At 55.7% G+C, this 26,798-nt stretch overlaps 8 protein-coding genes across 8 annotated transcripts; 4 read left to right on the top strand and 4 right to left on the bottom strand.

Moving 5' to 3' along the window:
• Positions 1-29: 29 nt before the first annotated feature.
• Positions 30-2,170, top strand: B0T26DRAFT_672200 (beta-lactamase/transpeptidase-like protein; the record flags this gene model as incomplete). Its single annotated transcript, XM_060439419.1, has 4 exons — positions 30-567; positions 658-1,042; positions 1,130-1,308; positions 1,386-2,170. 4 exons carry the CDS (start codon positions 30-32, stop codon positions 2,168-2,170), a joined length of 1,887 nt encoding a protein of 628 aa, XP_060300402.1.
• Positions 2,171-3,947: 1,777 nt separating this feature from the next.
• Positions 3,948-5,346, top strand: B0T26DRAFT_637375 (FAS1 domain-containing protein; the record flags this gene model as incomplete). Its single annotated transcript, XM_060436917.1, has 4 exons — positions 3,948-4,409; positions 4,526-4,974; positions 5,076-5,238; positions 5,269-5,346. 4 exons carry the CDS (start codon positions 3,948-3,950, stop codon positions 5,344-5,346), a joined length of 1,152 nt encoding a protein of 383 aa, XP_060300401.1.
• A 2,425-nt stretch (positions 5,347-7,771) lies between these two features.
• B0T26DRAFT_694904 (glycoside hydrolase) lies at positions 7,772-10,251 on the bottom strand. Its single transcript, XM_060441268.1, has one exon. It carries the CDS (start codon positions 10,110-10,112, stop codon positions 8,247-8,249), a length of 1,866 nt encoding a protein of 621 aa, XP_060300400.1. The 5' UTR covers positions 10,113-10,251; the 3' UTR covers positions 7,772-8,246.
• A 581-nt stretch (positions 10,252-10,832) lies between these two features.
• Positions 10,833-12,091, bottom strand: B0T26DRAFT_694903 (chromate transporter). The gene has a single exon (XM_060441267.1). It carries the CDS (start codon positions 11,822-11,824, stop codon positions 11,153-11,155), a length of 672 nt encoding a protein of 223 aa, XP_060300399.1. The 5' UTR covers positions 11,825-12,091; the 3' UTR covers positions 10,833-11,152.
• B0T26DRAFT_694901 (uncharacterized protein) lies at positions 12,092-13,073 on the bottom strand. The gene is made up of 2 exons (XM_060441266.1): positions 12,737-13,073; positions 12,092-12,662 (listed from the first exon to the last, which is right to left on the bottom strand). The coding sequence occupies exons 1-2, from the start codon at positions 12,863-12,865 to the stop codon at positions 12,489-12,491; spliced, it is 303 nt and encodes a 100-aa protein (XP_060300398.1). The 5' UTR covers positions 12,866-13,073; the 3' UTR covers positions 12,092-12,488.
• Positions 13,074-14,294: 1,221 nt separating this feature from the next.
• B0T26DRAFT_799536 (heterokaryon incompatibility protein-domain-containing protein) lies at positions 14,295-15,891 on the bottom strand (the record flags this gene model as incomplete). The annotated part of the gene is made up of 4 exons (XM_060446975.1): positions 14,295-14,921; positions 15,126-15,240; positions 15,738-15,828; positions 15,866-15,891. 4 exons carry the CDS (start codon positions 15,889-15,891, stop codon positions 14,638-14,640), a joined length of 516 nt encoding a protein of 171 aa, XP_060300397.1. The 3' UTR covers positions 14,295-14,637.
• Positions 15,892-19,837: 3,946 nt separating this feature from the next.
• B0T26DRAFT_799535 (uncharacterized protein) lies at positions 19,838-21,835 on the top strand (the record flags this gene model as incomplete). The annotated part of the gene is made up of 5 exons (XM_060446974.1): positions 19,838-19,953; positions 20,012-20,289; positions 20,784-20,940; positions 21,026-21,368; positions 21,690-21,835. The coding sequence occupies exons 1-5, from the start codon at positions 19,933-19,935 to the stop codon at positions 21,833-21,835; spliced, it is 945 nt and encodes a 314-aa protein (XP_060300396.1). The 5' UTR covers positions 19,838-19,932.
• A 2,729-nt stretch (positions 21,836-24,564) lies between these two features.
• On the top strand, positions 24,565-25,389 carry B0T26DRAFT_694891 (uncharacterized protein). The gene has a single exon (XM_060441265.1). It carries the CDS (start codon positions 24,892-24,894, stop codon positions 25,144-25,146), a length of 255 nt encoding a protein of 84 aa, XP_060300395.1. The 5' UTR covers positions 24,565-24,891; the 3' UTR covers positions 25,147-25,389.
• Positions 25,390-26,798: the final 1,409 nt, after the last annotated feature.

Below are 26,798 nucleotides of genomic sequence, written 5' to 3'. Positions count from 1 at the left end.
AGGTGTTGGAAGTGCAAAGTCTTGGCACAATGTGGACGCAGCTCCTCCTGTTTTTTGCTGGCCTCGATCTCCGACTCGTGGCAGCAAAATCAAACTGCCCGCTGTATGGCCCGCTCCTCCCGAAACCGCAAAACCTCCTAAACGACGCCGGGATCAAGAGCGCGGCAAAGGCGCTCGACGACATCTTCGTCAAATACATCGACAACGACAATAGCACGGGGTCGGACCACTTCTCGTATTCCGTCGAGGTCTTTTCGGGGAGCGAAGACAAGGCGCTGTGGTCGCACTACTGGACCGCCCCGAACCTCGGAGGGCTCAACTCGAGTGGCGTCAAAAGCGTCGACGCCGACACCGTCTATCGGATCGGTAGCATCACCAAGGTCTTTACCGTATTGACCTTCTTAGCCACCATCGGCGACGGGATCTGGAACGATCCCATCACCAAGTACATCCCCGAGATTGCTGCTCTCGTCAAGAGCACCGCCGACGAATCCATATTCTCCACCGACTGGGAGGCAATAACCGTAGGCTCTCTGGCCAGCCAAACGTCTGGTTTGATCCGAGACTGTGAGTGATCTGCAGTGTCGCGCTGTCCCCGACATCTGTACCCCAGACAGGAGTTCGACGCTGATCAATGACGCTCGTGACACGTGGCAGATGCCCTGCTCGGAGAGGTTACCTACCAACTTTCTCTCGATACCTTGTACGGCCTGGGGTTTCCACCTGTACCCACCGCCGATATACCGCCGTGTGGCGTGAATCCGACATGCAATAGAGAGCAGCTCTTCGCGGGACTCGGCAAGCTGCCACCGTCGTTTCCACCGTCTGCGACCCCTGCCTACTCGGATCTCGGCTTCACTCTCCTATCGTACGTGGCTGAGCACATCACAAGCAAGGACTTCAAGACGCTGGTGCGCGATGCCGTGCTGAAGCCTCTGGGTCTCTCCCACACCTTCATCTCGGTCCCCAACGACGCTCTCGGCATCATCCCCGGAAACAGATACAGCACGTCTTGGGCGTTTGACCTGGCCGAGGAGGCGGCGTGAGTAATCTGCTCTTCATTCAGCATTGCCACCTACATACAAGGTGGGTGTTTGCGGGTGGCTGACCTGTTATTCTTTCTAAATAGGACCGGGAACATGTATTCGTCGGCAGGCGACCTGTCATCCCTCGGCCGGGCAGTCATGCGGTCGACGCTGCTGAAGCCGGCCATGACGCGGCGGTGGCTGAAGCCTGCCGCGTTCACTTCAGATCCCGTGGCTGCGGTGGGGATGCCGTGGGGAATTCGACAACTGGGTCTCAGTAAAGGTCGGTGAACACACATGATTATCTATCCATCACGGTTACCGCAGACCTGTCTAACCTTGCCGACGTGCTCTGGACAGATCAGCCGTACCAGTTCGTGCACACCTTCAACAAGGCCGGCAGCTTGGGCGCCTACAGCTCGCTGCTCGCCATCATCCCGGAGCTCGACATTGGCTTCACAATCATGGCGGCTGGCGACCCACCGCCAGGGCTGGCCATGGACATCGCGGACACGCTGACCAGAACCTACCTGCCGACCATGGCGTACGTGGCGCGGACCCAAGCCAAGGCCACGTTTGGTGGGCGTTACCGGCACACGGGGCCAGCCACGGCGAGCAACTACACGGGGCCAGCCACGGCGAGCAACTACACGGGGCTAGCCACGACGAGCAACTCAACAAGCGGCTTCGGCAACGCTACGGGGCCCTACGCTAACTCATCTGCACCGCTCAACTCGTCGCTCACCATCACGGTCGACGCGGACCGGCCGGGCCTCGGCGTGCTGGACTGGTTCTCCAACGGCACCGACATGGCATTTGTGGCGACGGCCATCGGGTCCAACGTGACGAGCGAGTACTTTGACAAGATGAAGCCCAGCGTGCGGCTGTACCCGACGGGGCTCGAGCAGCCGGCAAGCTCGAATGCGGGGGGCAAGCGCGTCGCCTTCAAGGCCGTCTTTGAGGATCTCAGCTTGCCCGCGCGCAATGCCAGCTTCTCGACCGACTGCGCGACCTGGGTCACTGCCACGGCCGTCGTCTATGCCAAACGCCCGCTGGATCTCTTCATCTTTGATTTCGACCGCGATGGCAAGGTCACGGCGGTGGAGAATGCGGCGCTGAGGATCAGGCTAGACAAGGTTTCATGAGGGCGATAGTTGTCGATATTCTGCATGGGCGGCAAAGTTTTATGAGGGGCGATAGCTGTCGATATTCTGCATGGCGGCAAGGTTTCATGAGGGGCGATAGTTGTCGATATTCTGCATGGGCGGCAAGGCTTCATGAGGGGCGATAGTTGTCGATATTCTGCACGGGCAGCGATATGGGCGGAGAGGTGCATATATGCGGGACTGGGTAAGTAATATGGAGCATGACGGGGTGGTTGCGCTGAGTTATAATTAATGGTTGTGCATAAACTATCAAACACAAGGCTGCAACTATTTTCTTTCATTCCGTGTCTCCAGATAACAAATAAATATCTCGTGTCTTTGATGCCACGTTTGGCATCCGTTTCTTCTTTTTCTTTGGGCGAAACCTCCATCCTGTGAACACACCGAGAAGCCAGCCCCTGAAGCCAGCCCCTGAGACCGCCAAGTGCTATTTGGCCCGTGCGTAACTTTTGTTGGGAAATAAGGGTCGAGCGCCAAGGCAGGCCCCGAGGCTGTCGGCTTCCAGTTCGGTCCCTGGAAAGCTTGCGTAATCCCGCACGGTTAGCTTTCTTAGTGGCCACCAAGAACTTCTAGCTCGGTTTCCAGTGTTCTCGTGGCGCTGGCTCTACTAACTGCTATTTTCAATAGAAAACCATGCCTCGAACTCCCGTTCTTGGATTTCTCTTGCCACCTGGCCATCAGCGTAACCAACCGGCCTCTCGTTCTTCGATTTCTCTTGCCTCTCGGCCATCAGCGTAACTAACCGACCTACCGTTTTCCCTCCAGCCGAGAAGTTGTGGCAAATACCGCGGACATCCACCCGGTAGCGGTTTAAACTTTGAACCAGAGGACCCTGCCTCGTGCAGGAACACACTCGGCGCCACCTACGTTTCCGAGTCTGCGCGTCCGCTTATGAGTCTCTCGTTTTCTGCACACGCACGCACGCCCAGCATGACTCTCCTGCACCTCGGACTCGATATATATCAGGTGCCTCCGGTGCTACTGGCTTGGGTGAGGGGGAGTACTGGCTTGGGTGAGGGGGAGTACTGGCTCGGGTGAGGAGGAGAACTGGCTTGGGTGAGGGGGAGAGCGGTGGTCTAAGAACAAGGCAACCTCTGCATCGTCCGACCTGCTGCATCTTGCGGCCCAATACTATGCAGAAAACAATCTACTTTTCTCTAGATCCCAAGGTGCGGATCCCAAGGTGCGGCTCCGCCGCTATTGGTCCTCTTCCCCTTTCAACCGCCTCCAATGTACGCTGCAGGACATGTTAGGGCTACTGCAGGGCCTGCTTGGAGACCTGATACACGGGGCACAGAAGAGACGCAGTTGCCACGAGGGCCGGCTCTTCATTCCCCTGGGGACACTTCATTCCCTGGGGACACTTCATTCTCCTGGGGACACTTCATTCCCTGGGGACACAATGCACAGCAGCAGGGATTGAATGCATGTACATATCATTTCCTGGGGACACTCCATTCCCCTTGGGACACAATGCACAGCAGCAGGGATCGAATGCATGCACATAGAAACAATAAAGCAGATAACTTGGCACATACTTCAGGGCCTAGGCTGCAGGCTTCTTGACGTCAACATGGTTCACGGAATCTTGTGACTCTACTGGCTCATGTTTTCTTCAGATCTTCTCAGCGCTCGCCGTTTTCCGACCCTTCTATTCTCTCATCTCCGAATACACTGTGTCATCTCCGAATCCACTGTGAAGATCACACCCCTCCCTTCCTCGTCGCCCGAACAACAAACACAAACGTCCGGGACCATGCTGTCGCGGCATCTACTCCCACTGGCCGCTGCCGCTGTCGGCATCTCGGCGACGACGCTAGACGCAGTGCTCGACTCACAGAACGCGACGCTGTCGATCCTCAACAACTACCTAACGAGCCAGCAGGAGCTCTTCAACACGCTCATCAACACGCCCAACCTCACCATCCTGGCGCCCAGCAACGACGCCATCAACGGGCTGCTGGCGAGCGAGGCCTTCTCCGCGCAGCTGCAGGCCGACCCCGGGATCCTGACCGCCATCCTCAAGTACCACATCTTCAACGGCACCTACTACACTTCCAACTTCACAGGCGCTGCCGCCCCCGTCTTTGTCCGCACCCTGATGGACAATGCCACCTACTCCAACGTCACGGGGGGGCAGCGGGTCGAGGCCCGGGCGCAGGACGGGGGAGTCGCGTTCACCTCGGGGTTGCGCGAAGAGGCGGCTGTAAGGACGTCGGTATGTAAAGCTCCGTTCCACAAAGCACATCTCTCAGCATACTCGGAGCCGAAAAAAAAGAAAAGAAAAAAAGAAAAAAAAGAAAAAAAAAAGTCTAACCTTTGGGAAAAACGCAGAACTTCAACTACACCGGCGGCACGGTGCACGTGATCGACAGCGTGCTCGCGATCCCGGCGAACCTCACGGCAACGCTGCAAGCGGCCAACCTGACGGCAGCGATCGGAGCGCTGCGACGAGCAGGCGTGGCCGATAGCTTGGGGAGTGGCAGCGAGCAGCTGACCGTGTTCGCGCCCAGCAACGGCGGGTTCAACGCCGTCGGCAGCCTCGTCGCGCAGATGACGGCCGCGGACCTGGAGCGCGTGCTCGGCTACCACGTCGTCCGCGGCCGGGTAATGTATAGTGATCTCATCGCGGCGGCGAATGGGTCGCGCCAGGCGATGCAGCGGGGCGGCGATGTCGAGTTTCGTGCCGTGAGCGATGGGGAGGTGGCGCTGTTTGTGAATAGTGCCCGCGTCGTCGGCCGGGATTTGCTGTTTGACAATGGTGTTATTCAGGTGCTGGATAAGTGCGTGCTGGGATTTCTCTCTGGAATTTCTCCCCCCTTTACTTTCTTCACTTCAAAACCACACCCTTCTCGATGATCTATTTGCTGATGCTAACCGCCAGTGTCCTCAATCCCGCCAACACATCCGCCGCACCGAACCCTGCGGCCGCAACACAGGCACCCGCGTTCAGCGGCGCCAACACTTCGGCAGGCGGCGTCCCGTTCACGTCGGGGGTTCCCGGCCCGAGCGCGACAGGTGCCGGTGGCGCTGCTCCCACAGCTACCGTCACGGTGGGCGGACCGGGCGCCGCTCAGGCTGCTGCGCCTGCCAGGACGGCGGCGTTGGGCGTCGTGGCTCTGGTCGGTGGCGCTGCCGTGTTGGTGAATTTGTAGACGAGGAGGAGGGAGGAGGGAGGAAGGGAGGAGGGAGGAAGGGAGGAAGGGAGGGAGGGAGGGAGGAAGGGAGGAAGGGAGGAAGGGAGGAAGGGAGGAAGGGAGGAAGGGAGGAAGGGAGGAAGGGAGGAAGGGAGGAAGGGAGGAAGGGAGGAAGGGAGGAAGGGAGGAAGGGAGGAAGGGAGGAAGGGAGGAGGGAGGAAGGGAGGAGGGAGGAGGGAGGAGGGAGGAGGGAGGAGGGAGGAGGGGAGGAAGGAATGGAAAGGGGTTGGTCATGTGTTTAATGGGGTGGGAGCTGCAAGGGGGCAGCGCGGCGTGCACGCCTCGTTTGTCGCTCCTTTCAGTGACTTGATCCCGTTTATATTTTCAATAATTCTTAGTGTATGGTGACCTCGTTTGTCAAAGGCGTCGTTCCTCTCTCTCTCGGAACTCGGTAGTCGGCATCTGGACCGCATTCACTCTGGCATACGTTCACTGAGCTGCGCCTTCTGAATGCTGGAGCTCTGGAAACCTCGCCCTCTAGAAAGGAACTGGCAACTAGTTAGGGGTTTATTTATGGGCACCTGCCACCCCGAGCCCCGTGCGCGCGGCTCGCTTGTGTGTGATTTTAATCTTTGCTCCAGGCCCTCATCCTTCTCTTGAAGTTTTTCTTCCTCATTCACCTCTTGACCAGCAAGCAGTTGACCGATCCCTGCACGCCTTGTTTTTGTTGGCGTCAGAACGCGGTCAAATCGGCGGTCCGTTTCGCGCTCGGTGATTCTGCTGGCCGCGGAGAGAACTCCAACCGAATCACGAGCGCGAGACGGACTATCAGAAGCGCCAGTTTGACCGCGTTCTGATGACCGCGTTCTGACGCCCACGCGGGCCGATCCTTTTGCCGCCAACCGCCAGTCCGGTGCCGCTGGGAATTGTAACGGTGTGCCGTTGCGCCAGCAGACAAAACAGATACCTGTTGCCTGGATCTATGGCAGCAGCAGCTATAACACCCACCACAGATGTGGTCTGCAGACCGAGTACCTAGTGTGGACCAGGGCAGGGCGATGAGGGTCTACTTTATTCCACCTGGGGACAACGTCACTTCATGCTACAGAGAGTGAGCAAGATTGTGGAGATGCGGGCGCTCGAGACTAAACAGAATCTTCACGGCAAAGCAGTCTCTCTGCAGCAACCAAGCGAGCTCTTCGGGCCCACTACCCTAAGAGGTTTCTAAGTAAGTCGAGAATGCATGCTACATCTTTCCACTCTACCACCACTGATAGGAGTAACAGCTCCTCACTACCCAGGGCAGAAGAACACCTAGCTCGTACAACAACCATCGCCTTCAAACACTCGGCCGGAACCGGCAGAGACGGCTTCCACGTCACGCCTCCATCATCCACTGTGAGCGTTGTTCAATCTAGTGACAGTTCTTCAGCAATGTTTCCCAGGCCAAGCCCGCCCCTTCTTATCTGTTACCCCTGTGAGAGCACCGCAGCACCGCCTCAACAATCCGAATTTGATCCATCGGAAATTCGAGAAGACCATCGCCAGCGTAAGACAAGAACACAAAATCAATCACCTTGGCGGTATCGACGATCGAGGGCCTGATCCACACCTCTCAATCGATCCGCTACCTACTCTTCCTTTATTGGCCTTACAGTCATCATCTCTCAAGCTTCAGCTCCCATGTGCATCAAGAAGTCACCGCGTAAAAGCTACCCTGCAGATACTCGGCACCGTGTTCAGTTCTAGCCCAAAGGGTCCGCAAAGTCGATGAGCTCGTCTCCAAGGCGATTTCTCTCCCTTTGTGGTGCCAATGACGTTACCAATGACAGAAACCCAACAGGCTGGAACAGGGGGTGTGATCAGAAGGGAGCGGTGACAGATGGTCGGAGCCAGGAGGTCCTTGCAAGAGTTGGTGAAGCAGGGGATGGGAACTGGAAGAAGACAAGGGAAGTATGGAACCGAACCTCGAGCGTCGAGTTTATGCTATGCCAGCTCAAATTTAATAAACCCTGACAAGAGTACCTCGAGCGGTTCACACAAGAGTCACCTAGAAGTTCCCGGGCTGTAGCTTAACAAGACGCTGCCTGACTATGAAGTGCTTCGAAAGCTCAGAGAAGAAGTAATCGTGATTCGTCCGACATTCTTCTAACCAATCGTTACCCACCAGGGGGCGAGGCGTCTGATCCCAAAGCTGTTTCTAGACAGCAGCTACTAGATAAGGAGAAACAGGGCATGTGACGCTGGCTGTCGGCATGCTTGAGATGGAGCGGCATTCCGAGCGACCTATCGGTCATGATCCTGACGGAGAATGGCGGCAGAAGAGGCATCGTGGGAAGCACGAGCAGTAGCACTGACGGGCTGAATCCTGAGCATTTGAGGGTAGTACGACGAACACAACTTGGACGCTGGGAATATCGAACTTATGAACTTATGACATCGCAGAATCAAACACCGTACGTAGCCTACCTCGCTCCAAGTAATTCGCAGATCCAAAGTGTCGTGAACCTTGATGCTACCCTATATCCATACATCCTCCCCGGCCACCCAGACCCGGGATTAACTAATCACGAGAGGAACAGCTGTGTCGTGCCATGAAAAGGAAGGTGTATTTCAAGCAATTAGAAGCCGTCTATCGCTTAATTAGGGTAGGTATTGCCAAACTGCTGTGGCATGAAACCAGCTCCGGCCTTGTCCATCCATCCATCCATGCGATCCATCCATCCATGCTGCTCGGCAGGGAAGGTGATAGCCGGGGTGCCTGTTGAAACCTGACGCGATAGCCCATCTAGTCACCAGTGCGTCCGTAAACTTGTGACCGCCCGCCTCATCTAGCCAAAACAGTGCGAGCGACTCCAAAAAGGAAACAAAAACCACTTCATAGCCACAACACCGCCAGCCACAACACCGCCAGTCCCTCATGCCGGCCGCAGCCGTCGCAGCGGGTGGGCCTCGGTATTGAAAACGAACTCGTCGAGACTGACCACACCCGGATCGCTAAAGACAAGATAAAAGTACTTCAGCGTCTCGCCGAGCCAGAAGCTCTCCATCGAGTCCGACTGGGGCGGGGACGTGTCCGCATCGACCGTCACGTCGTCAAGAGCCGCGTTGGCCAGGTCCGTGCGCGTCGCCTTGTCGATGGCCTGCCACATGGCCCAGGCGTCATCCAACAACGCGCGCCGCCCCGTTACGCGGTACAGCACGAACACGCTCTCGATGGCCTCGGGCCGCAGGATGTAGCGCGCGTCGCCGATGGCGGTGAAGCCCTTAGGCAGGCGGGCCGCGGCAACCACGGCGTCGGCTTCGGCCAGCTCGGCCGCCGTCTCGGCGCGCATGCCCGCGCGCTGCAGCACGGCGCGCTTCCACGCGTCCTCGTCCCACGGGCAGTGTTCCGAGCCTTGCGAGGAGGGGCACGGCAGCATGTGGAACGTCTCGGGCATGATGCCGTGCGGCATGGCGCGGTACGCCCACACGCAGCCGTCGGCGAGCTTGGCGCCGGCGTCGACGTGGGTCTGGTTCTCGACGAGCCGGCCGCCGAGCGCCAGCATCCCGCCGGCGAAGCACACGAGGTGCTGGCCCTCGGGCTTGACGGTGACGGCTGCGCGGTGGCCGCCGCTGTCCACGTTGGCCATGGCCATGCCGGCCAGCAGCACGTCGGCGCGGTCGGGCAGCATGGGGCGGAAGATGGCGTGGCGCAGCGCCGTGTCCATGGCGGCCTCGTACATGTCGCGGTACATGGGCAGCAGGCCGCCGACCAGGGCGTGCGTCTTGGGCAGGTACTCATAGGCCGAGTCGGACATGGCGCCCAGCGTGTGCTCGAGGTGCTGGTTGAAGTGCTGCTTCTTGGCGCTGACCACGACAGGCCACATGCCCGGCAGCCGCGACATCATCTGCTGCGCGTGCAGCGGCTCCGTGATGCGCTGCACCGCGTCGAACCACTTGGCGTCGCCCGTCAGCAGCGAGAGCCGGACGAACTCGAGCGAGAAGGACGCTAGTTCGGCCAGCAGCACGTTCTCGCCCGCCTCCTGCGGGGTCCCGCGGGCGGCGTCGTGCAGGCGCCAGCGGGTCAGGGGCATGCGGTTGGGGGTGTCGAAGGCCGCGTAGATGAGGTCGCCGACCTCGACGGCCTTGGCGAGCAGCCGCTTGTCGCCGCTGAGGTCGTAGGCAGCGAGGAAGCCGCCCAGGTAGCGGATGTTGGTCTCGAAGATGTTGACGTCTGTGCGCGAGGTGGTGGCGAAGCTGATGTTGGCGGCGGCGGCGTCGACGGCGTCGGCGAACTCGGCCTTCATGCCCATGATCCACAGGGTATCGAGGCTATCGACGAGGGTGGCGCCCCACCCGCCAAAGGTCTCGCGGCCGCCGCCGGACAGCGGCGTCAGCTCATCGCTCATCCAAGCCTTTTCGCGGTACGAGGACCAACAGCGCTTGAAGGCCTGCTTGACGGCGGCCTTGCGCTCGAGCCGCTTCTTGCGGTCGTCGGCCGTCTCGGTGGGGAAGGTGTTCTGGATCCGGGGAAGGGCCAGCGGAGTGCCGGTGGGCAGCGGGCGCATCGACCGGACGGGGTACCGCTGCGGAAAGCTGGCCCACGGGGAGTGGAACTTGTTGGAGGCGCCGTTGCCGTTGCCGTTGCCGTTGCCATTGCCATTTCCGTGATCATGTGCTTCAGCCTCAGCAAACGGACTTCTGGCAGGATTGAGACGCAGATTGCGGCGCAGCGTCAGAATTAGCAGGAAAAACACTGCGACAAAGACATAGCCCGTCATCCGTCTCCTCGACAAGCCCATTATGCTGGTAGATGCAGCCGTGCGCTGCTATGAAGTCGGCGCGGGCTCGGGCTCGGCCTGGGCTGGGCTGCGGCGAGTTTTCAGGTGCGCAAGTTCGACGGGACGAGACCACGTCGACCTCCGCGTCGCGTCGACCCGCTGCGAGCTTTGTAATATTGGACCCAGTGGAATGTGGTTTAGGTTCATTGGCGCCTGTATGGAATGGGTAAGCGGCACCCTCCAGCCCATCAGCGGGGCTGCTCGCCCCTGCACAGCAGCTGAAAGTCGTACTGCGAAACTGTATTTACAGCCATCATGCAAGGGAGAGTCACGCCCAGCCACCAACCAATTGCAATCACCAGGCGCAATTCTCAAGCCACAGCCAAGGCTAAAAATCCGCGTGTGAAGTCTTCAAGGACCCGCAACGCCGACGCTGACATCCGTCAATCGCCATTTTCAAGCCACAGCCAAGGCTAAAAATCCGAGCGTAAAGTCTTCAAGAACCCGCAACGCCGACGCCTGACATCCGCCAATCGCCATTTTCAGAGTATTGGAGCTATCTGCACTTGAAGCAAGGGCGCGCCGACCGCCGCATTTCGTCCTTTGACAAGCCCCTGAAGTTTTGAACAAGTGCACAGGCCAGCCTACATGCTTGACAACAAAAAGGGTGCATGGTCACAGACAGAGCTTTACAACAAAAAGGGGCATGGTCACAGACAAAGCTTTACAACAAAAAGGGGCATGGTCACAGACAGAGCTTTACAACAAATAGGTTATGGTCACAGACAGAGCTTTACAACAAAAAGGTTATGGTCACAGACAGAGCTTTACAACAAAAAGGTTATGGTCACAGACAGAGCTTTACAACAAAAAGGGGCATGGTCACAGAGACAGAGCTTTACAACAAAAAGGGTGCATGGTCACAGAGACAGAATGCACGGTCACAGAGACAGAATGCACTGCTGAAGAACCGAATCGTGCTTGGACACTTCGCCTCTTTTCCGGGTTATTATGCCTCTCTGCACAAAACCCTTCTCTGTCTCTACCTCCCTAGAACAAAACTAGGCCGACACGACGCCGTAGCGCACCAGGCCCAGCACGGCGCCCGTGACGATGGCCGAGGGCGCGTTGACGCCAAACCACCTGCCGCCGACGTAGCTGGTCGCCGTGACGGCCACCCACCAGGGGTCGTCGCCCAGGCTGCGGCCGAACTGGGATCCCTCGTCCAGGAATCCCACGTTCCAGATGCGGTAGACGGCCGTGTAGATGAGGCCGACGGCGCCGGCGTTGATGCCGCGCAGCACCGACTTGACCCAGCGCCGGCTGCGCGCCGCCGTCCAGATGCCCATGGTGCCGTGAACGAGAATGAGGCCGGGCGCGAAGATGGCGATCCACGCCACCAGCGCGCCGGCAACAGAGCTCTGCCCGCCGTCGATCGCCGCCAGGCTGCCCAGGAACACGGCGAAATTGAAGTTGGGCCCCGGGAATGCTTGGATCAGGGCGAGCCCGATCAGAAAGTCGCGGGGTCTCACCCAGCCCTCGGCCACCACGTACTCGCGCAGCAGCGGGACCACCACGGGCCCGCCGCCAAAGATGATGGTCCCCGCCAGGTACATGTTAGCAAACAGGTGGTACAGCAGCGGTGTCTCCGGGATCACGCTGCGAACCACCATGGCAGCGATGAAGGTCGCGAAGAAGCCCGCGATGATGGCCGTGCCCGTCTTCCACGACATGTTCAGCTGCAGCTCGCGGGGCACTATCCGCGGCTCGCTCTCGGCTGTCGACGGGGATGATGTGCTGCTGCCGGCCGGCGGCTCTGTCACAGGAAGCTCGGAGTGCGAGGATGGAGCGTGCGTGGCGGTAGCGTGCGTGGCGGTGGTGCGGGTGTCGAGCTCATGCGCGGGGTCAGAGCCCGTGGTCTTTGCTGCGACGGCGGTGGCCACGACCACAGCTTCTTCCTCGCTCGCCCGCCGTCCTGCGCGTCGCCGCTGCCGCCGACGGCTGGGGGCACTCGCGGCGTGGACCAGCGCGCCAATAGGCTTGTGCAGCCAGCGGTAGTCGAAGACGAGGGTCGCGAGGCCCGACGCGAGCATCAGCACGGGGAAGTACCAGAGCGCGTTGTACAGCAGGCCGACGGCGCCGCTGAGGAAGACGATGAGCCGAGTCATCTTGTCCGTGATGGCCTTGTGCGACAACTCGACAGCAGCAAGCGCGATGACCCCAACCGTGGCCGCGTTGAGCCCAGACAGGAGCGCGTACACGGGCAGCGGCAGCGTGTCGCTAATGTTCGACACGCCGATGGACAGGCCGTACATGCCCAGCGCGCCGGGTAGACTATTCAGTTGGGCGGTGCGTCAGTCTCAGCCGGAGCTCATGCTTTTGGGGCGGGTGTTGTGATTACCTCCAGATCAAAAAGCTGAGCACGGCCGAAATAGGCCCGTCCTGGATGAGGTTGATGCAGTACAGCATCTTGGTGCTCGCCGGCCCCGACAGCGACTGCGAGATGCTGAACAGCTCCTGGAAGACCTGCTCGTCAATCCATTTCGTCTTTTGGACAAACTTCTCGTTGAACTGGGAACGGGCAAATGCCGAATGATCAGCGGACGGTCCTCGGGTATTGGTAATAATTGCCTTGATCAACTCACAATCTTGAAGTGCACCGGTGGTCCTCCAAACGCGGTGACTCCCAGGTGCCAGTTGACGCGCAGGACCTTCCACGCCCGGAGCGCCGTTGCTCGAAGCGTCGTCGAGCCCATTTTGCTCGTTAGCGCCATCTTCCCCTCGCCCGTTTCCTTTGAGTCTTTGGGAGATGTTCAGAGACGGTTCTCACGGGGGTCATATATAGACCGAGAGCTGGATGCCTAGTGCACGTCGCACTTTTGGAGCTTGAGTCGCGGGTGCAACACCTCCCTAAACGAGTTCGTGTTGCGGCAAAAGATATTCAGGTCATACAGAACGATGACAACGTTTTTGCTTTTTATGGTGCAATTCTACGGCGCCTGACCCCTCATCTGGGCACCCCCACCTGGGCACCTTGGCGCGCTAGCTTTGCTTGGTGAAGCACCCCGGATCAAAGCCGGCGCCCCTACCCCCCGGGCGCTGTCTTGGAATAACTTTGTGTATCCGCAACTCCAAGATGGAAGGATATCGACTTGCGGTTTTAGGTTTCGAGTGTCTAGTCGCACCAACGCTCATCGCCTATAATCGCTCATAGGTGTTGATGAGGTCTCGGGTTAAAATGCTTCGCCGCTCATCAGGCCATACACAAACGCTGGGCAGACAAACGCTGGGCAGACAAACGCTGGGCAGACAAATGCTGGGCAGACAAACGCCCATGTCTATTTCGTCGAGTTGAATTGCAGAACGTGGGGCAGTGTGAGTTGAAAAAAAATGTGCCGAGTCGCCTCGCCCAATCGACAGAGATCCAATGCGTCCGCCCGCGGTTGTGTCGCTGGGCTGCAAAGTCCGTGTCTGCGTCCGCAATCGGCCGTTGACCCTCTTCGCCCGCCGCCATAATTGGGAACCATTTCCGCCACTTGTAGTAGCCTTCTATCGCTTGTTCGATCCTATAGGGTGATCTTCCGGTATAATCCCAGCGGCCACGAGGGTCTCGATATGCTGCGGCGGGATCTCGTCGGGTGACGCCCTGTACACTTGCTGCGAGACTTGGAGACAGCCGGCCTCACACTCCAGTAGCTACTTGGCGGCCGAGGGCGAGTAGTTGACTGGGGCTCCGTTAATCCAATTCTAGGCCAGTTGCACATCATTGACCCGGTCCATGACCAAGCCACAGAACTCAACGCTATTCGAATCCGCCGTGTGTAAGGCCGGTTTTGGCATCCGAGCTTCATCCTCTCACAGACCGCCATGCCAAGTTCGAAGCCGTTTCCCAGGTCGAGAATGACATATTCTCCGTTCTCTATCATGATGCGGCAGACATGAACGTAAAGGCGCCAGAACTAGTCTTCTCCGTTGGGCGGGTAGTCGACAACAATCTCTGTCCGAAAATCGTCCGATATGAGACCCAGAATGCCGTGAATCTTGTCGACGGGTTTGGTGGCCAATTTTCGGCGGGATAAGATGAGCAAGTGAGAGAGTGCAATGCACCCGCCCTGTCGTATTGTTCTTCACCAGACGCTAACTACTGGGAAGCCGCTCAAACCGTTGTCGGTGCTGGTGCTCGCCGGATTAAGCCTGTGTTGACGTGCAACGTCGCCATGAACGAGGAAAATCTTAAACAGTTGCAGAACGAGGCCATCTCTTCGAGTTCAACTTAGTACTCGCCGCAGAGAACCGTGGCCGCCGTTGCTAAGACCACCTCCTAGACAACCCACAGGCGGGAGAACCTTGGTCGAAAAGCAAGATTGAAGACGGCAAGCCATACGGCGTTCTCGATTAGCGGCAGACCGTATGCTACGAGGGTGTGCGGCTTGACGTCCTCAATGTCCGACGCCTTAGCAAATGCGGCGTTTAGACTGGATACCTGGGCCATGAACAGGTCGCTGTTGTCGCAAGCGGGTCCGAGCTAGACGATGACGCGCTCAGCCTAGGAGTATATGTTTGTCATTCGGGAGATCTGGTCGGTCTTTTCGGCGTCGTTGCTTTTGTCGATGCAGATGGTGTCGATCCAGAACAGGGTCGGGCCAAACTGGCGCTTGAGGACGGCTAGGCCAGCCAGGAGATGACTGGTCACGGAAAGGGATTTCTCATCGACCTGTATGCGTTCAGAGAAGCTCCCCGTGCCCCAGACGTAGGACAGAGCGTAGAAGGTCGGCGCGTCGGCAAGCGAATAGTGGCTAAGGCTGTAGGAAACGCCCTGCGTGGGTCCATCTGCCGCCATTTTCAGTAGTCGAATCTCTCCGCCGGCTATCAGTCGATACTCGTACTGCGCCCTTAATTCTAGCGTCGTCATTGGGGCAGGCGTGGATTTCTCTGCTCGCGGGGTTTGGGGTAAGGGGCTGCGCCTTTCTCGCTAGGGAGAATTGAAGAATCGAGGTGCTACAAGTCTGCATGAGTTCAGCATCCGGCAGTGACGGAGATCGGCCGGCTGCCTAAAGTGGAGGCGTTGGAACGGGTTGGGAGCGAGTGCCTCGCAGCCGCCAATAACCATTTCGCTCAGCTTCATCTCCCCAGTCGCCAGAATCTCTTTCTATTGTGTACCGTAGAGTGGCGGTTATTCTTTACCAACTCTCCACATGCAGCTTAGTTCAGGACGTACTTGTCACAAAGCTTGAAAAGGAAGCTAGATAGTCTGACCTTGAACTAGTATACAGCCACAGCCAATATAGGTAGTTGCCCAAAGTTCAATGATATAGGTAGGTATCTATTCGGTTTACCGGTGTAGGAGTAGCTTGCTGCAAGTATGGCCTGCAAAGCGTCATATACAACGCAAAGCATCAGAGCAAGCGCAATGAGCTTCCTAAACCCACAAAGAGTGCACCGAAAGAGGCATTTGAATCACTGGTCAAAGCACATGACTACGAAAAAACAAGTCCGCCTTGCCTATGGCTAGGCAATTTTACAACCTCTTCATTGTGCTGTCCCTTCTCATGTCTCTGCTGCACCCCCTTCCGGTTCAACCAACTACCCCTGTCCAATGAACGCCCCCTCTCCTACAGTTGCCTATTAACGGTCATTGCCCCCAACCTGCAGCAAGTCAAGCTTGATCTCCTCGCCGTCCTTCATAGTGAGGACGACGTCCTTCAGTAGCAGCGTGAAGACGTAGTCGACCGAGTATCTCGAGCGCCGCGTGGACGGTCATGAGGCTCCTTAACCGGTCGATGCTTGGCGGTGGCGGCATTTTCTTGCAGTGGTGCCAAACGACGGGGTGGGAGCGAGGTGATGGTTGAGTGTGGACGTGATGACTTATTCCTGTTGAGAGTGTGATGCTCCGTGTCTGATATTTAGAGGAAGATATGGGTTACGATGAGTTTATATAACGGCCATAGAACTCCCACGTCCGACGGGGTCACTTATAACCAACGCGTTGCACACATACGAACAACAGCACGAGTGCTACCGGCATAGCATCTCATGACGGCTTTGACGCCCCCGAATATTTCCTCGTCAAGTGGGCCATGATGGAGGCCAGTGATTAAACTCAAAAGACCGTCAGTGGGAATGAACTTGAGATTAGCACTAGAGAGATTCTAGGGTATCCAAATGCTCAACATTTAATTACCTAGCCATGCGAGCGAGAAATAGAAAATAGAAGCCTCGACATCGCGGAAAGGGACGCGCTTGTTAGCGGTCGGGGTCTAGGTCTTCACCAAGGTTACAGTCTCACCAAGGTTACAGTCTCACCAAGGTTACAGTCTACGCGTGTTCCAACAAAGACTTGTTTCCTAATGCCAGCCTCGGACTTTTATTTCTAGGCATTGGTTCTCCCGGCAACTCTCCTGGTCTCGAACTCTGCTCTCTGGATTCACCCGCCTTCCACCATCTTCCACCTGGGGCTTATCCAAGCCAGGTAGAGAACCAAAGGAGGGATGACGTAATCACACAATTTCAGCCCGGTCAGGGTGTGGCGTTGTTTACACGAGGAGAGAGGGAGTGGAGACTGCAAAATTTGGTCTCCTGCACGGATCAACCTGGTTCTTTATAAAACTGAAAATCCCAACCCGCCTCTTCCTCTTCTCTTTTTTTTCCTCATGGTAACCATTCTGGGGGCTCGCCAGATCAAGACTCGGCAGGTCCACTGGGGAGATCCTGCATTGCACATCGCGGTTGAGCTCCTCAGGCGAGTTCACGAGGGCTAGTTTCTCGTGAGCTGCGCTGGAATAATTTTTGATAACCCACCCATCTTCTACCAAATCTTTTCGCTGTGATCATCGCCTCCGGGTGGTGCCATGGAGAAGAGCCTATAGTCTTGTGAAGCCGAACTGTCTCCTGATGCTGTGACTCGCTGTAGCGCCTGTGGCACACACTGCTGGCATTCGTAGATTTCAGATTGTTATGTTGACTGCTGCTAGCCACGCGGTGCACTCCATCTCACCTGTTGACGCGTTATTCGTTACGCGATGACGTCTCTGGACTGTGGAAAGCGTTATGCTCGTGAATTAGCGCCCGGTCAACGGAATCAAAGAGGTTCAATGGAAACCATAATGACTACGACACAAATGATAATTACGTGCTCTACAAAGGGCACAAGCGTGCTGCCGATGCTCGCGAGAGGGCCAAAGGACGTTGGGCGAGATGGCATTCTACTCGAGCTGGGACAGCCCAGCCGTGTTGAAAAGCACCCTTATCCTCACATAGAAGTGGCAAGATGATTCTAGTCGATGTTTGCTTACCTTCTAATATGGCGTCGCAGTCACACCCCGGCCGTCGACGCGTGTGTTATGCTTTGCGTTGTGTGTTCTGCTAATCTGGCTTTCCACTGTAGCTACGCCCGAGATCCCGACCGTGTCTTATGGTGTCCTCTGCGCTGTAGCTTCCCGTGTTCCCGTGTTCCCGTGTTCCATGATATGAATACATCTGTCACCGGGATACATTTACATGTCCCTCGTTGCCTGCAGGAGCCAGATTTGACCGGGTTAGTTTAGAGTCTTTAAAAGGTTTCGTTTGGCAATGTCCAGGATTCCCACCTTTCTTCGTAGGATACCAGGCGCAGAATCAGCGAGGACATGAATATGATTACCTACTACCTACTTCGACTACCTTAAGCCGCGGTATGGAAACCCCAGATCAGCTTTACGCCTTGACGACTCGTTGGGAGCCATGGGCTGGACCACCAGTGAAATTTTCAGCTGGCGGTTGCCATTTTCGCCAGGCTGGTGCTCGCCTGTTGCCCCACCAGGGAATACACCGCTCCTTCCTCCGGCCCTTCGACCACGGTTCTGCTGGCAAAGATGTGTTGGATTCACCAGGGTACCGGTACTGGAATCAACAGGGCGTAACTGTACGCCGAAAGCTAGTGGTTCAAGTGATGGATTTTAGATGCGTGTTCTTCTCTCTAGCTTTCCGGCAGTGCCAGAAAGCCCCTTCTTATACTACTATTGTGGTGGCGAAGTGGGCGGCAAAGTCTCTACCTAGAACCTTCGAGGCCCTTCTGCTTGACACATTCCAACAGATGATCCTGATTTCCTCCACCAGATTTTGTGATTTCGCCTTTTGGATTTCTGCTCTCGAGGGCGAGTCGAGCACAAGGCAATCCACAGACAAGCTCAGCTCAACGAATTTGCAAGCGACTCCTTCACCCTCTGGCTCGCAATCAAATCACTGGAGGTGGTCTTGATCATCAAGGCCCGCGCGAAAATGCCAGAAATCCGATTCAAGGTCTAGGCTCGTTTTCGACACCCATGAATCAGCAAAACACGCACAATGCCACTTGCTGACTCCTACGATCTTCATATCTCTAGATTTTTTTCCATGTTCCTCGATCCCAAGACCATCGGCCGCCGCATACATAGCAATGCCCGAAGCAAGCGGTGGTGTTATAGTCGGTTTCTAGGCTCGCACCTGTCCCTTTGGTTGGCTGCTTGCATAGCAGGCAGGTTTGAATATTTGGCTCATGAGCCGTGGTTTTCAGTCCTCGGCACCAGAAGTCGGAAAGACGCTTGTCTTCCCGCCATTCGCCATCTCCGACGCCACGTTCACGGAACCATCGTGGACGAGCTAGAAGGGAGCAACCAGTTTCTGTCAGCACGAGCACAGAGCCTCGGTACATGGATGATCGGATTGGACAATATAAAAGATCTCTACAATAAGATTATCGAATAGTTTGATTTATTCCGAGATCCAAAGTCTTATATCCAGCAACCGATACACCGTTGGTCGCTGGCTCTCTCGGTTCACAGCTTCCTGCACCTCAGGATTCTGTACGAAGGCTCAGGAACAAAGTAAGAGTCACCCTCCACATTGGCCAGCATTTGAAATCCCCCGGTGCTAATTATCCAGCGTGCCAGGTGCCGTCATACACTCCACGGATCCGTTCAAGCTCGCTGGACCCCCCGCAATAGCCCCGAATCAGGCAGCTGGTGGGTTCAATCCAAACCCTTTTAGGACGTGGCGTTCTGGACTTTGCACTAGGGAGGGTGACCCTCTCTTTTTGCCTAATAATTAAGGCCTGAGCCTCGAGCGTCGGGGCAGCGAGTGAGACTCGCTAGGACCTAGACACAGCTGCTACATTGTTGCGGTTGCTGTGGCGAGTGCAGAAATATGTTGTACGAGAGGAGGGTAAGGTGGAGCGTAACATCCCGTTCACTTGTACATTTGTAACTGGCCTGCGTACAGGTTGACTGCAAAACCTGGGTAATCGGCGTGTAATGCCTTGCTCACTTCCTAAGGATAAACTACATGGTTCGTGTGCTAGGGGCCGGCTAGAATATCTTTGCTGATGCATCTACGACGTACGGTGTTTGCAACGGGTTTTCAATCGTATTAAATAACTTACTACACGTTGAAAGCTCTGGGGGAGCTCAGATATTTAAAAGTCCACGGTCAAAATTACTTGCCTGCATCATGTGCGTGGACAAAAAATTCTTACCTACATAGGTATTCCACTTCCGTCGTGAAAGGGGTACAATACGCGGTCTAATTACCCCTCCACTCCTTTTCCTGCCTTTGAAACTTGACGGAAATTCTGGTACGCCAACGACCAAGCCCTACAGGGCTGTAAGTTACCCTAGGGCTTTGCCAAGGACGCTCCGATCCTAGTCTGCCTTACCGAGTTTCTAGTTCAGTTTCAACAAGAGAAGTAGGACAAGGCATTCTCCGGCTAGGCCCTCTCGTTGCTGCCAACCCCCCCGCATTTCACCAACATTACAAGACGTAATTATCTGCCGTAATTATTGGCAGTCATCTTGTTGGCGTTTCGAAATTCAAAAACTCAACCGTCACAATGGATTTCAAAGTCCAGCCTGTACTGTCAAGTCTGTCGACGAATCTCAGATGCAGCAACGAGCTACCTCGATTGGTAGCAAAATCCTCACACCTCGCGCCGCAGCGGCAAGAAGCGGGCGTTGCGCGTCTACGAGAACATCACCAAGCCGCCTGACTCACCAAGCCGCCTGACTCGAGACAGCTGCCCCGCCCACCGGCTCTTCCTGCTGTCCCACGCTTCGAGACTCGGCTCATCGTATGACTCGACCATCTCCATCGTGGCCAACTTGGTCTCGGACGACCTGACGCTCGACCTCTATTCCACCCGACCAAAGTCCAGCTCAGGAGACGGCACCGGCAAATATTGGGGCCAACTGTTGGTGATACCTCGAGATGGACAGGATTCCAAGGACACGGATCGGGTCCAAGGTCTCAGCATCGGACGGAGCCTGAACTGCAGCTATGTTGACCCCGGCTGTCAAAGAGTGGAAAGAACACTGCGATAACCACCACAGCCCCAACTGCTCGCGGTCGTTGTTCCAGCTGTCTGTGTTTCGGCTGTCTGTGTTTCGGCTGTCTGTGTTTCGGCTGTCTGTGTTTCGGCTGTCTGTGCGGATTGGCTGGTGTATAGATACCCAACGGCATTGCTTGGTCCCGGGATCCAACAACACGCAGTATGTCGCGCTGAGCTACGTCTGGGGCCAGGCGGCCATGCTCAAGACATAGAAGGCCAATCTGAGAGAACATCGACAGGAGGGCGCATTCAGCCGGATCTGGGACAGCTTGGCACCGACAGTGCTAGACGCCATAGCGCTGGTGCCACTCATCGGCGAGAGGTATCTGTGGATTGACTCGCTGTGCATCGTGCAGAACGACTAAGCTTTTCCGCACCGTCTACCCTAGCACCTGGAACATCTGTCTCTACGACGCCTCCCAAGCCGCCCGCCTCAGCCACATGATGCCCTCCCCCAACGTCATCGGCGACCGTCTCGTCGTGTCAGCCTTTCTCTTCGACACCATCGCCACAGTATGCCCCTGGCCCGACATGGACTACGTGTCCACCATCACGTATCCCATCACCGAACAGAAACAAGCCTCAGAAACAAGCCCAGCCATACTTTCTCCCCTTCTGCGCCGCACACGTGGCCCCTATCTACGCGGCTACGGGCCAACCACGCGAGAAGGTGCTCTGGCGCACCATCATTGGCGATTTCCACGAGGAGATGCCTGCCTACCCGGCTCCCGCCCTGGCAGGTCACAGCTTCCGCACCATGCTCCTGCAAGACCTGGCCAGGTATGTGTTCAGCCAAGGGCTGGGCGCCGTTGATTTGAGTACCCTTGGTGATGGGGACCCCGACAACGCCATCTGGGGTACTGTGTCGAGCGTCGGGGCAGCCTACGCAGAGCACCTGGGCGAACTGGAGTGTCTTGATGAGCTGTGCGGATCATCGGCTGGTGCGTCATGGGGGCGCAGGTGCCGTTTATCCTAAAGTTGGCAGGAGGGAATGGCGGTGCGGGCGAGGAGTCTTTTACTTTTCTGGGGGTGACATATTTGCATAGGCTCAGGAATGGGCAGATGTTGGGCGACACGAACAAAGGAGATCTGCGGAGGGTTAGTATTGTCTAATGGACTCGAGAGTCGGTCTGAAGAGGTACATTTGCGTCCTTGGATTTCTCGCAGAAACTGACGCCGGATCGCGGAGAGCTGGGCAGGCAGACGTGTCAGAATGCATTCCGGCAGGGGATTGGACTTGTAAATACTTTACCTCACTCCAGGTGTAGAGATGAAAGACTGGGGACACCTCTGCTCTGCATTTTCGCGATATCAGTTATTTCTGCTTTTTCTCTTCCTTATTGTCTTAACCGCTGGCATCCGCTTCCACAACAAGCATGGTGTGGTGTCCGCTGGAGCATGTCGGTGATGATGGAGCAAATGTGCCCCATCTTGGCTTCGAACTCGATGGGGAATCGTCGACCTTGGCGCCGCGCTCACCCTGCAACCATGATAGTTTCAGGGCCTGAAGTTTCATGTCCTTGAAGAGCTGTTTGCGGTAAAAGTCCAAGATAGCCGAGAACACGCGACGGTTTGACTCGAGGGCCGTAACATTTTCCAGTGCCGGTGTGGGCACAAACGCGATATAGTCATTAATACCACAGTCATGGGAGACCACCCTTATCTTCTTCCTCAGAGCTCTCAACCGAGACATCCGGAAACGTCCATGCTGATTTACAATCAGAAGGACTTTTGTTTTGGTTTGGTTGAAATGTTGTTGGAACTGCTCAGTCGCATGGGCGAGTATGTTGTCGAGATAAGATTGCCAGCTCTGGAAGACTTGGATAAAGTCTTGGCCTGCCAGCCGACCGGAGAACAACCCGTACTCTGACGCCATGACTACTCTCCTGCGACGAATAGCGAGATGGTGGATGTTAAGCGTCCCGACCTTGTATGTTTGGCCACGAGGTCGCAATGGCGACGAGCCACGATTGCGGCCGAGCCGAGCGGTGAGGACCCAGAGGCACTATCGCAGTGCTTGCTGACTCCTTGTCAGTCTCAGCGTTGCCTTGATGCCACATGCACGCTCCTATGCATATCTTCTTGCACATATCTTGTTGGACACATTTGGTCGCCTACCGTTCGAACCTAAGCTGTAGGGATCACATTCAATCAAAGATGGTCTTCGAGGGGGAAAAAACGCCTTGACAGTTGGGCAAAATGCAAAAGTATTTGAGTGTGCACGGGTACAGGCACACCACCATCCCTCATTGACCTGGAAGGTCCGTGATCCAAGCCTCTCGTGGATCCAAGCCTCTCGTGGCAGTGCTCGATGGGCCGAAATCCCCCGCTCTCAGTGACCGATTCCGCCCCCAGGCTGCCCTATCCGACGGTCGCATTGCCTTCCTCGACCGCTCTAATCTCATTGACTCCTGACGGATACAGTCAAGGAATTCGTAAATTTCTGCCTGGTCTCCACCAACCAAGAGATCAATGTTTTGCTTCTCCTGCTGTATCCATCACGACGCAGATAGCAAACTGGTTAGACGCTAAGCATCGGGCCTCAGGTAGTTTTTTTTTTTTTTTTTTTGGGGGGGGGGGGAAACTGGGTGACATACAGTTGCAGCTTGGCCGGCAGATTCAGTATATAATAACCCTTGAGGGGAGTTTATCACAGTGCGTCAGCCTCCGGCCGGTCAAAAGCCACGAGCAATGCAAGCCCATGTAGCACCATCTTCTGATGTTGGTTTCGCCAAGTGACGCTGAACTAGTCGGCTCCTTCCCAGAACGCTGGGGGGCTATCCTTTGGACTCTTGATGAGCCAGGCGAGGTCGAGTCGCTGAAATGTTGTACGTATTTGGCCCGGTAGTTGAGCTCCAGTTTGTGCTTGTTGTCCTGATAGCTTTTTGACTGCTTCTTCGTTCTGTCGCTGTTGGTGTCCAAGATTATTAGCGCCATCTATGCCTCCGGGCCGCCAATGGCTGGTATGGCTGGGTCGTCTGATAGGTTATCGATCTCCTTCCAATTCGTAGACAGGCTTTTTTGGTCCAGGTATTGCGTGGCTGTTAATGAGTCGTTGGTAATCTGGCGAGCTGGTCTGACTGTCTGGTGATTGACAAATTTGACAACTGCTGTTAGCTCTGTTTTGATAGTGTCGGGCTCCAAAGTCTAACGTGGATTAAACTTGGGTTGTTTGCCTAGTTGACGTCGCTTGCTCCTAAGCTGTTGCTTGATCTGGTCATCAATCTTTCGATTGACGTCCTCGGGAAGATGCTTGGAGTATTTTTCGAGGACCTTCATTGATTCTGTGGGTAATGTGTTCGCGGTGGTTGCGATGTACCGAAGGATTTGTGTTCCAATGAGGGTTCGCGGGCTGCTGATCATTGATAATAGGTAGTAATATGGGTATAGGTATGGGGGTTTTAGCGATGGGTTGCAGTGACTAGAATAATGGTCTGTGCGTTCTGCGGGGTTATGCCAGGTTTTGCGGGTGGGTCCTAGGACTCTTCTAGAAAACTGGGCGAAAAAGGGTCCAAATGATGGTTCGGAATGTAGGGTCCCGGCAGCGGTAGGCAGAGAGTCGTAGGAACAAAAGGATGATCCTGCTGATTGCAGAAACGTTCGGTGATGTGGTAGGGCTCTCAAAGCTCTAAATATGGCCTATATGGCCTGTGCGTAGCTGACGTAATGACGTAATAGGGTGGAGCTTTGATATGTTTGTAGATGTTGGTGATGGCGCGAAATTCGACCTTGTAGTAGGAGAGTTTGTAGTCCCCTGAACCTCTAATGGGGCCACCACCAGGTGGGTGTCGGGTCCACCATCTTTTAGTGTGCTGGTCAGAGCGACCTGTAAGGAAATTTGCCATCTGGTCCGGCAGGGCACTTGGAATACAATCATGCACTGCTGCGCCACATAGACACGAGCACAAGAACCTAAGCCTTTAGCTTAGTGGAAGTTAGCGTTTAGGGACTAATCACCACAAGCACTCATCACTAAATAAATAAACCTGGGTACAGAGGAATAAAATCCTACCAAGATACCTCCCACAACGTAGAATGCTCACCAGAATTATTCTTTGAACGATATCAACACCTGCGCCGAAAACCACGTGTATTGCTGTGCTAGAATAAGCTCTAAAACGCACTTGACAATATGAGGGCATGGGCAACCATTCTTTATCCCGAAGAGGAATCAGGTATCGCTCTCGATCACGTAGCTGAACACCCAAACAAGGCCCCGGAAAACGCCACAATGATATAGGATCTCGACGATGAAGGCGGCCAGTCCCCCTCGTCAAACCTCGTCGGACCCATCCTGACTTGGCCCTCTGCCTTTTCTCGCAACCTTGGGGCAGCCTTCTCCATCGGCCGCTCGGTAAAGGTTGGCCCCATGTCATTCAACTCTCGTTTTTCCTGTGGCGACTGAACCTGATCGCCTGTGCGGTTGAAGCGATCATTATTACTGTTTCATATGCCTTCTATCGAATGGGCCTCCTCCGTCATCGTGACCTTTACACCCAGCGGATCTGGGTTCTCGCTGCTGCTCTCCTACTCTTAGGCGCGGAACCTGAGGAGTGTCCGTTCAAGTTCAGATGGCCCTTTGGGAAGGAACAGCGCAGAGCGGAAGATGAGGAGGAGGGGGCATTGATACAGTTCAACAACGGTGTGCTAGCGCCTACGAATTGCTATCGAGCCAGACTACCTCCCTGTAAGACCTACCTTAGTAACGGTAAGATGTAAGATCTACCTCGGGCGGTTGCGCGAAGTGCTATATCCTCAGTAGCGACGCGTATACTGGAGCCAGAGCGACGTGTCCCGGCTGGGTGACCGTAGGCCAGATCACAACACATCGACTAACCGACGATAGCACGTAGTGAAGCCGTTGTTGTAAGAAGAGAGACATGGGCTGATGGGATGAGGCTGCCAGTGTTCGTTACGACCGTCAAGCTCGTTGCTATCTCCATGCCATGGTCTATCCGCACCATCACGGCATTTCGTTAGTAGCCTGGGTCTCTGTTCAATTACTGCTTTACATTTCCCATCTTGAGGGGCATGGTGAAGGTAAACTGGAAGAAGTTGTACGAGAGGCCGTAAAGTGATTGGACCCACTCTCTGTTGTTCACTCATCTTGAAGAGAAGGTGAAGTTGGATTGATGGAGTTGTACAACATGAAGAGATCCAGCCAGCCCACGGAGCCCGGAGGAGGCGGACTGATGGGCCCGAGCCCAAGTCTAGTTTCCCTAATCATCCTAAGCCCCTGGCTCAGTGCCGATCTCACAAAAGCCTGCTTGTCCCGAACCAGTTGACAGAGCAGTGTGAAGCTGGAATTGCATATTCCCAATGCATCTATTGGTGCCTTCTCAGGGCTGGATTATGGCCACCTTGCTCGTGGCTGCCTAAGTAGTTGCTTTCCTCAGTGACAAGAGACACTTAAACGCCTCCCCGCGCCAGTGTATTTTTTCGAGCTCCATACCCGACGTCATTGTCTCAAAGTCAACTGTACGTGAGAAGTAACGCAGGACGTCTTTTCCTGATTCTGTACAACGACTCTTTTTACTGTTGCTCTTAGATAGAAGTCCAAGCCCTCAAAGAGGGATGCTGGAGGTAATATGCGTATATCACCTGTAGATTAGCTGGTACCACCCACTAGCTGCACCCGGAGCTAACCTAACCCGCCCCCCTCCGGCATCCCAGGTGGTGTAAGCTGCTGCAAGGGCGAGGATTGGAAATTGTGAGTGTTGCGGGGATGAGATCTTAGCTCTCGCACTGGTTGCAAGTCGGTGCCTGTGCTGGGCGAGATCTGGATTTCGGACGTGGCCTTACATCCCCAGAGTCACATGGAGTTTTGGACTCGGTTGGGTCACGGTCTGGGACCTTACTTCTCGCGGGCCGCTCCGGCTAAAGTCCCCAGAATTCAGTGAAGGAGATTGATACAAGAAAAGCAGAGCGAGACTATCCAGACCCGGAAATTCGATTGCAGGACGGCATCGCGTCCGTTCATGACTAAGGCCAAGGAGAAGAAGACTAAGAGGCATCCGTACACCCCCTTTGTTGAAGAAAGCCGAATTGTGACTACCTACTAGCAGTGAAGGAGGTCTAGTTATCCAGTTGAGAAGTGATTCTTTGGCCATAGGCACGATTTTGCCTATCTAGCCCGACAAGGTAGGCGTTCTGCAGCCGAACACGCACGAGGACCTGGAAATGCTCCAGGACGACAAGGGCGGCTATAGCCCGTTCCGTATGGACGGAGACAGCTCGGACAACGGCGAAGAGTGGTCGTCTGACGACGGTTCAAACAGCGGGTCTGACGCAGGGTGGGCGGAAATATATTCGGCACCCCTGTACGAATATCGTTAAAGATCGTGCGCTAAAATTTAGCGAGGTGAGGACTG

Source organism: Lasiosphaeria miniovina (assembly GCF_030549165.1).
Source record: "Lasiosphaeria miniovina strain SMH2392-1A chromosome Unknown B0T26scaffold_2, whole genome shotgun sequence".
Lineage (NCBI taxonomy): Eukaryota > Fungi > Ascomycota > Sordariomycetes > Sordariales > Lasiosphaeriaceae > Lasiosphaeria > Lasiosphaeria miniovina.
Note: the sequence above shows the minus strand (reverse complement) of the source record. Positions and strands in the feature narration are given on the sequence as shown.

Bases quoted from the DNA above. Each gene is read 5' to 3' on its own strand.
- B0T26DRAFT_694904 (XM_060441268.1), bottom strand. From the start codon at position 10,112: ATGGGCTTGTCGAGGAGACGGATGACGGGCTATGTCTTTGTCGCAGTG.
- B0T26DRAFT_694903 (XM_060441267.1), bottom strand. From the start codon at position 11,824: ATGTCGTGGAAGACGGGCACGGCCATCATCGCGGGCTTCTTCGCGACC.
- B0T26DRAFT_694901 (XM_060441266.1), bottom strand. From the start codon at position 12,865: ATGGCGCTAACGAGCAAAATGGGCTCGACGACGCTTCGAGCAACGGCG. The intron at 12,663-12,736 runs GTGAGTTGATCA...GCCCGTTCCCAG, and splicing joins CACCGGTGCACTTCAAGATT to TTCAACGAGAAGTTTGTCCA.
- B0T26DRAFT_694891 (XM_060441265.1), top strand. From the start codon at position 24,892: ATGGGCCTCCTCCGTCATCGTGACCTTTACACCCAGCGGATCTGGGTT.